This window comes from Leptodactylus fuscus, chromosome 2, assembly GCF_031893055.1.
Source record: "Leptodactylus fuscus isolate aLepFus1 chromosome 2, aLepFus1.hap2, whole genome shotgun sequence".
NCBI classification, from domain to species: domain Eukaryota; kingdom Metazoa; phylum Chordata; class Amphibia; order Anura; family Leptodactylidae; genus Leptodactylus; species Leptodactylus fuscus.
In genome coordinates, this window is record NC_134266.1 from 213848887 (window position 1) to 213858725 (window position 9839).

The 9839-nt window shown below is 39.3% G+C and overlaps 1 protein-coding gene across 1 annotated transcript; it reads right to left on the reverse strand.

Annotated features, from left to right (window-relative positions):
* Positions 1-3743: 3743 nt before the first annotated feature.
* On the reverse strand, positions 3744-4757 carry LOC142196192 (type-1 angiotensin II receptor B-like). The gene has a single exon (XM_075266412.1). It carries the CDS (start codon positions 4755-4757, stop codon positions 3744-3746), a length of 1014 nt encoding a protein of 337 aa, XP_075122513.1.
* Between the last annotated feature and the right edge of the window lie 5082 nt (positions 4758-9839).

A 9839-nucleotide genomic window follows, 5' to 3' on the forward strand; every position in this document is an offset into this window, starting at 1 on the left:
TAAATTGATGTATAGTAATGATACCGACTTTCAAACAGCAGAATTCTCAACATTCTAATTTACATTAAGTTATTTTGGGGCAGTTAATGATGGAAATATTGTACACTGTATGGTGCCCTGTCACCCATATCCAGGAGATTCTAGAATGTAGGTTAACCTATTGAATTCATTTTTAACACTATTAGGAAATTAGAAAAATGTTTGTAATAAAAAAAGTTCAATTGTATTTTCAGCTACATATGCACATGTAACCCTGAATGTGATCTTAAAAGGAAGTCTCTACATCATAATAATAATAATAATAATAATAATAATACATTTTAATTACTTAGCGCCAACATATTCCGCAGCACTGTACAATTTGTAGGGTTCAAGTACAGATGAAAAGATACATTACAAAGAAATAGTCACTACACATTAGGGGACTGAGGGCCCTGCTCCCAAGAGCTTACAATCTATGAGGTAGAGGGGGTGACACAAGAGGTAGCAGGGGCGGCATTGCTTATACAGTGGTCAGACAATTTTATAATAGAGGTTACTGTCATTACACAAACATAAAACTATATGAACCATCACCAGTCGTGTCCTTTAACATGTGGATGGTGCCTGGACATATAAAGATAGTCTGAAATGTAATCATATCATGTAGGGTAATGTAAGAGCTGGAACAGAGGAGGGTTCATTTTAGGGATTCTAATTATGGTATGGATAAATTTACATTAGAAATTGTGATAGGCCTTTCTGAAAAAATGTGTCTTTAGTTTGCGTTTGAAACTGTAGAAATTGGGAGTTAATCTGATTGTTCGGGGTAGAGCATTCCAGAGAAGTGGTGCAGCTCGGGAGAAGTCTTGTATACGAGCGTGGGAGGTTCTGATAATAGAGGATGTAAGTGTTAGGTCATTGAGTGAACAGAGAGCACGGGTTGGGCGGTAGACAGAGATGAGGGAGGAAATGTAGGGAGGTGCGGCATTATGGAGAGCCTTGTGGATGAGAGTGATAACTTTATATTTTATTCTATAATGAATAGGCAGCCAATGTAGCGATTGACACAGACCGGAGGCATCGCTATAGCATCTAGACTGATAGAAGAGCCTAGCCACTCACAGAGTGAATCTGAGTAACAATAAGTGTCTTTAATGTATCTCTGGTAAAGAAGGGACATATTCTGTAGATGTTTTTGAGGTGGAGATGAAATAAGCGTATGAGTGATTCAATATGTTGGGGGAATGAAAGGTCTGAGTCACCCTCACCTATTGAACAAATCAAAGAGTGAAGTGTCTCCAGCATCCACGTATCCACACAAACCACCAACCACTACTTATGTTACACAAGACACTAATATTCCAAAACCACTCACACCTGCAGCCTGTAGCACCACACAGTGTAGCACATTAGTTCTATTCCCTCCAGTCTTTCTCAAAGTGGGCGATAATGCCCCCTTGTGGGCCCTGGAGGCCTACAAGGGGGTGATAAAGTGCCCAGACAAAATTGGGGGGTGTTGACACTGTTTAGGGGATGGTAACTTACCTACTACACTACAATTATTTCATTTTTATTCCTGTCGTGTTTGATTTTATAAAAAAATAATTTATCATGGCTTTCGTAGGTAGCCCGTGAGCAATCAAGTTTTAACAAGTTTTTGTTAAACAACACAATTTGTGCATTTAGTGCTTTGGCAATGCTACTAGCTAAAAAGAGAAATCATTTGTATGTTACTAAACACAGTGACTTACGGCTATTTTGAGTAAAATCGAGTAGTAAAGTAAAGTACTAAGCCTGACTGTGGAGATCAGTGGAAAAATTACATTACAGATTACATCCTTGGCTGCATTTCCAGGTATCTGACAATATTGTCCTGCCCATGACCAATTGTTGTAGGAACCTGAACCCAACCCCATTTTTGTAACCTCCAAAATGATATGACTTGTTTTTTAAATATGCCATAATTTTGTTTGGGCATCCCCATAACAATGATATGCCCAGAAACGTCATACAGAATGTTTTTACAAGTCCAGGTATGCCAAACATGAAGATGTAATAATAATCCTTTCACCTGATGCATGTACTCAAATTGTTATAAAACATGAATTATGACATAGGAGACTTTGAATATCTTCCTTTGTTCCATATAATAATTTCTCACTTGAAGTTTTCCAAACCTAAACCATCCCACAGTCTTGTTTGACCCGCACACATTCATTTTGGTTCTTTCCATTTACCTGTAAACAAATTTAATTTGTGATTGAATTGATATCCTGGACCTTATTATTTATCTTCATGCTAAGGTGTGTAATGTGAATTATAATAACACATACAGACTCATAAGATAGACTTATTACAGCATTTGTATTTTATTAAATGTTCAAGTTAAAGATAAGATAAGATAATCCTTTAATAGTCCCACAATGGGGAAATTTCAGTGATACAGTTTCATAGATGTTACAGCAGTATGTAACAAGAGAGAAACACATACAAGCTCATGGCAGATAGAGAAATCCTAGGAATCATAGCAACTAAAAAAGAAAGAAACACAGACACACTGCAGGATCATTTACTTCTCTGTGCAGAGTGATGTTAATAATACATCCCGATCATGGTTGGAGGACACGAGGAGGGGTCACAGCATGTAGATATAACAGGCAAAGAACATTTTTGCAGAGGTGGGGGACATAGGTAGCTATCATGATAACATGTGGCAGTTCCTTTGGTAGGTAGTGGGATCTCCTGCTCACAGCTGATAGTTCGGTATCTTGCATCAGCGCTATTGTTCCTTAACCACAATAAAATGCCCCAAATGTCCTTCATCACAAGCCCTCCTCCTTTCTTCTTACCACTGTGTTCTACTGCCCAAAAAAGTCTGAAGCGATCCAGGTATACAGGGTGCTGCTCTCTTGCCAAGCTTCCATAAACACATGGGGTAGGTGGGTGATGGTAGGTTCCCAGGCTGTAACAGAGTCCCACATGTCCACAGTACATTGCTGATGTGTCTTCACACATCAGCAATAGATGCCAAAAATCATCTCCTTGAAGATGTCCACACTTCCATGAAGGTTTCTCCTCCAGCTTTGTCTGCCTCATGGTGACCATGTGGTTCTTAGCTCGTGGGGGGATGGTAACAGGCACATGGGCACACAGGAAACCAGCTTGAGTCTTCTCAATGCTTTAACAATAGAAACAAAAGGAAAAAAAATACTCCACAGGGTCTTCCATTCGATTTATAGCTGCTAATTCATAGTGCTAGTTTGCTTGGTTAGAGGATTCTTGAAGATACAGACAGAAAGAGTGAAAAGGAAAGATAAAGGTTGCTCTCAGCTTGGAGCTCTGTATCGAGGCAGCCACTCAGTGCGGCGCCATCTTGATCAGGAAAAGATGGCTTTCTAGGCTTTTATTATTGCTGGCTTATCTTTAGGATAGGTCATCCATATCAGATTGGTGGGTATTCAACACCCAGCTAACACCTCAAACATCTGATACAGGGAGACACCAGAACTATACAGTCGACAAAGCTGGAATCAAGTGGCTCCATATACTGTGTAGTGGTAGTAGCAGGTTACTTCAGCTCAGCTCTTACAGAGTTAAAGTGTTAAAGTAAAGTTCATGTTTTCTGCTTTTTACGCCTGATATTGCATATATACTGTGTCATGCCCTGTGCTATAATACCACCACAAGACTGTGATATAACTCAATGAGGTTTCCATGGTGGAAACTATGCAGATGTGAAGTACAATTCTGCATGCAAACAATTACTTTGAAGCCCCATATAATGATCCTTTTAATGATTTTACAAGTTGGTTTCGGAATCTGTTGCTGGCAAAATAGTAAAGAATAGGATTGATGCAACTATTGGAAAAGGCAATGCAAATAGTGAATGGTATTAAGACATTTATTGTGTGAATGGTGCCGCAGTTTGTAATGATTCCAAAGCGACCTAACAACTTGAAGATGTTCATAATGTGCAGCGGCAGCCAGCAGATCAGAAATGCCAGCACCATTGACAACACTACCTTTAGAATTTTGTCACTTTTGGTTTTCTTTACCTTATTTTTTGAAGACTTCAGAATGATTGTATATATCATATAATAACAGATTCCTTGTATAGTAAAAGGTAGCACAAATCCAACCACATACTTCATTGAATCCACAAATATTGGCCAAAAAACGCTGTTGGGTGGATACCTCATGCCACAGACAATGTGCTTAAAATGGTAGGAATAGTAAGTCTGCCGGAAGTACATTGCGGGGATGCTCATCACAAACGCTGAAACCCAAATAAGAAGGGTGATCATTTTGGCTTTGGTAAGAGTCCGGTTTTTGAGAGACTCCATTGGACGCACAATCCCGAAGTAGCGATCTATACTGAGGCAAGTAAGCAGGAAAATGCTGGCATACATGTTCACTGAAGAAATTGCAGCACAGAATTTGCACATTGCAGAACCAAAGATCCACTTGTAATTCCCTGAAAGATCCACTGCCCAGAGTGGCAATGTGGCAACAAAAAGCAAGTCAGCAATAGCCAGGTTCACTATGTAAATATTGGCCACTGACTTTTTGTGGAGACAACAGGTAAGGCCTACTACTATGATAATGTTTCCAAAAATCCCTATTATGAAGATGAGCATATACAGTGAGGGAATAAGAACAAAATGATAGGTGTCGCCACTTTTCAGATGCGAGCAGTTGGTCTGGCCAACAGCACTGGGGGTATGATATATAACCTGAAGTGATCTTGTGGATGCATTTGTAGATAATAAATCCATGATCAAAGAGGAGACAATGTGTCCCAAAACCTGAAAGGAATATAAGGAATATAGCTTGTTAATATACAGTATTGAATTCGCTCTCAGAATGCAAAGAACAAGCTCTATAACATACTGTCTGCAGATTAGACTGAATTTTTTATTGTCAGGTTCACTTTAATCTGAGCTCTTATGGGCTGTGGACTGGCTTATGCAAGCAATATTGCACATGTAGAAGCTAGAACCTCAGATCTGAATTATCATGGATACATATTATAAACTTAGGCAGGAGAAGTTATCTATCTAGCTGTTTATCTGTTTGTTTGCTTTCGGCCATTGCATATATTGTACACTATATTGTCTACAGTATAACATATTTCTTTTAGAAGTACATACATGGGTCTATAAATACAGTGTTGGCCAAAAGTATTGGCACCCCTGCAATTCTGTCAGATAATACTCATTTTTTTTCCAGAAAATGATTGCAATCACAAATTCTTTGGTATTATTATCTTCATTTAATCTGTCTTCAATGGAAAACCACAAAAAGAATTGTCAAAAAGCCAAATTGGATACAATTCCACAGCAAACATAAAAAGAGGTTGGACAAAAGTATTGGCACTGTTTGAAAAATCATGTGATGCTTCTCTAATTTTTTGTAATTAACAGCATGTGTTACTTACCTGAGGCACCTAACAGGTGGTAGCAATAACTAAATCACACTTGCAGTCAGTTGAAATGGATTAAAGTTGATTCAACCTCTGTCCTGTGTCCTTGTGTGTATCACACTGAGCATGGAGAAAAGAAAGAAGACCAAAGAACTGTCTGAGGACTTGAGAAGCAAAATTGTGAGGAAGCATGAGCAATCTCAAGGCTACAAGTCCATCTCCAAAGACCTGAATGTTCCTGTGTCTACCGTGCGCAGTGTCATCAAGAAGTTTAAAGCCCATGGCACTGTGGCTAACCTCCCTAGATGTGGACGGAAAAGAAAAATTGATGAGAGATTTTAACACAAGATTGTGCGGATGTTGGATAAAGAACTTCGACTAACATCCAAACAAGTTCAAGCTGCCCTGCAGTCCGAGGGTACAACAGTGTCAGCCCGTACTATCTGTCAGCGTCTGAATGAAAAGGGACTGTATGGTAGGATACCCAGGAAGACCCCACTTCTTACCCAGAGACATAAAAAAGCCAGGCTGGAGTCTGCCAAAACTTCCCTGAGAAAGCCAAAAACGTTCTGGAAGAATGTTCTCTGTTCAGATGAGACAAAAGTAGAGCTTTTTGGGAAAAGGCATCAACATAGAGTTTACAGGAAAAAAAGAGGCCTTCAAAGAAAAGAACACGGTCTTTACAGTCAAACATGGCAGAGGTTCCTGATGTTTTGGGGTTGTTTTGCTGCCTATGGCACTGGACTGCTTGACCGTGTGCTTGGCATTATGAAGTCTGAAGACTACCAACAAATTTTGCAGCTTAATGTAGGGCCCAGTGTGAGAAAGCTGGGTCTCCCTCAGAGGTCATGGGTCTTCCAGCAGGACAATGACCCAAAACACACTTCAAAAAGCACTAGAAAATGGTTTGAGAGAAAGCCCTGGAGACTTCTAAAGTGGCCAGCAATGAGTCCAGACCTGAATCCCATAGAACACCTGTGGAGAGATCTCTTGATGGCAGTTTGGAGAAGGCCCCATTCACATCTCAGGGACCTGGAGCAGTTTGCCAAAGAGGAATGGTCTAAAATTCCAGCAGAGAATCGTAAGAAACTCATTGATGGTTACCAGAAGCGGTTGTTCACAGTTATTTTGTCTAAAGGTTGTGCTACCAAGTATTAGGCTGAGGGTGCCAATACTTTTGTCCGGCCCATTTTTGGAGTTTTGTGTAAAATGATCAATGATTTGACTTTTTTTTCATTCTCTTTTGTGTTTTTTCATTGCAAGCAAAATAAATGAAGATATTAATACCAAAGAGTTTGTGCTTGCAATCATTTTCTGGAAGAAACTGAGTATTATCTAACAGAATTGCAGGGGTGCCAATACTTTTGGCCAACACTGTACATATAGTTATGTTAACAAAAGATAGTCCAGAGGGATATTGTAATACCATCTAATCTCCCCAGTTGACATCTTGGTAATAAGTTGCACAAATTGTAATAACAGCTGCACATATAGAAGGGAAAGGGCGGACATCATCAAGACGTTAATGGTAGAAATAGATTCAGGATGGTAGTGTTATTAAGAATAAAAAACCTAAACACATGAACAAGGGGGCACCATCTGAAATTAGCTAGGAGGGGGATCGGATGCAATGTCAGGAAATATTTGGTATAAACTTCCAGCAGATGTGGTTGGGAAAGCTACAGTAACTGAAGAAGCCTGGGATAAACGTATATCTATTCTATATAAGAGCAAATGTTTCTTCAATGTTTCTATTGCATAAAATTGTATATGCCATAACCAGTATAAAAATCTTTTACAACACAATTTCTCCTCAACACTTACAAGAAGTGTCTTTCCTGGGAAGGTTCCATCACTTTGAATAAGACTACATTTACAGATTTTTATAAGGCAAAAACTTACCTATTCCCTTGGAATTCCTGCTGCAGTTATTCAGATTTTGGTGGTTTCCCGTTATTAGCTGCAGCTCTGAGACATCCTATCTGAACAGTGACAGCTGAACACAGACAACTATCATAGGAAATATATATGCAGAAGAGATTTATAACTGAACTCATCATTTTTCCATCATGTTGCATATGATCGACATCAGCTTCCCTTTCTTCTGTTACCTGTTATGAACGCTGCACAGTTTTCCTGGGTATCTAACAACCTGATGGCCACTTGGTATTCACTGGTCTTATCAGCATTTGGGTGGAGTGTATGTCTCTGCCTACAACAATAACAAACCCTCCCTGCAGGTAGTGTGTATCATATGTCGTCTTCATGGATGATTCAGCATTAGGGTACAGTACATATTGTACGTTATGTCATTGCTGGTGCTTTCTACGATTCCCTCTAAACCATTAGTAGAAGTCACTGAACCGGTGTCTCATGGGACGTCATTGTAATAATTACTTAACCCCCTGCATACCTCATTGCTATGTACAAGTTACTTACTATATAACAGTAATTTCAAACCTTTTTATTAAAGTGAACCCTTTAAAAATGCCTCCTCCTGAGAACCCCTACTACCACCCAATCCTTAAAGAGAACCTCTCATGCCCTCATCAATGTGTAGTTTTATATACTGCTAGAAAGTTGAGTGCACTGTTGGCTTTCCCGGTATGTGCCTCAATGCTGGAGATGTTGGTGCCATTAATTTTGGCACTGATATCACCCCACTGTCAGAAGTGTGTTCCTCAGAGCTCAGCCTCATCGCTGGGCTGTAAGGAACACTCTCATGTCTGTACTCATCCATAGCCTTGTACTGTCAGAGAGGGTGTTCCTTACCACCCAGCAATGACGCTGAGCTGTGAGGGACACCACGGTTTTTTCCACAGCTTTTAAAAAACCATAAGGCTTATATATAACTACATATGTCTATGGTCATTACCTGGTCATTAAAAAAGATATTAAAAAGAGAAGACCCAATACCTGACCTATGTGGTCACCCCACTGGTGACTGTGCCCCTTATGAATATTTTCCATTAGCAAGCACCTTCTTTTTCCTATTACTGAGCCAGTTGCGAACCCAAATACATATGTTTTCCCCCAGTCCCAACATTCTTGTTTTGTATGCCAGTCTTTTATGTGGTGTAGTATCAAAAGCCTTTGAAAAGTCCAGATATACTACATCTAACACATTGCCCATGTCCAATCTAGTACTGACCTCTTCATAGAAGCTGATCAGATTAGTTTGACAGGACCGATTCCTCATGAACCCATGCTGATTGGGTGATAGAATGTTATTTTTATTTAGATATTTCAGGATAGCATCTTTTAGGGTGAGTTTACACGGAGTAAAGTGCCGCGTGATGTGGCATGTATACACCGCGTGAGATTTTGCGGGCCGTATACGCTCCCATTGATTTCAATGGGAGCCGGGATCGTATACGCGGTGCTATTTTGCGGCCGTGATTTTGGTGCAACATTTGCTATGCGCCAGTCTTGTGGGACATACCCTGTTTCTAGAGAGTCATGAAATATTAGGCACAGAGTTCTCTGTATTACCATATTAAATTTTGTCTGAACCTGAGGGTGAATACTACCAGGACCTGGTGAAGCCTGGATTTCTGGGTTAAGCAGGTGACTTAAAGTAGAATTTACTTTATCTCTGATCATGTCCCCAGTTATTGCACAGTAGAAAAGGCATTTAACAGCCTTTTAGCCTTTTCCCCATCCTCTTCCACCATTACTCCCAGATTATTTTTGAAGGGTCCACATTGTCAATTTTACATTTCTTGTTACATAACTGAAGGATATGTTGGGGTTATTTTTACTTTACCTGGCTATGAACCTCTCTCTTAATTTTTACCGTCTTTATATGTTATTCACAAATCTTTTTTTCTACTTTTAATTATTTAAATTTTTATTTAACCACAATGGTTTTCTTTTGTTCCTAACATGTTATTCCCATATGATATATATCTTTCGCAGGATGTATTTAAGATGCTTTTTAAAAAATGTATCATTTATCCCCTGTACTTTTGTTTTTAAGGACTCTGTCCCCAGTTTATGTCCCTAAGGTCATTCATTAGGTGATGAAAATTGGCCCTCCTGAAGTTTAGTATTTTTGTACCCTCTCTATTAAATAACTTATTAAAGGATACTTGAAAATGTATTATGTTGTGGTCACTAGAGATTAGAGATGACCGAGTATATTCGATCGAATACCTACCCTGCATGGTTATTGTTGTAAAAAAAACACCAGGGAAGGAGGGAGGGGAATCAAATTTTTCCCGTGTGGTATTTGATCGAGTACACCAATAACTATGCAGGGGAGGTACTCGATCAAATACTACTATTGGATCGAATACTATTCGCCCATCTCTAGTCACTATTATTATACAGGTAAGCCAGCCCCTTGTTGTATCATCATAACTTAATTTATCAGCCCAGTTGCGATGCATTCATTGTGGTTAATATGACATGCAAGTAAAAATAAAGCACAATA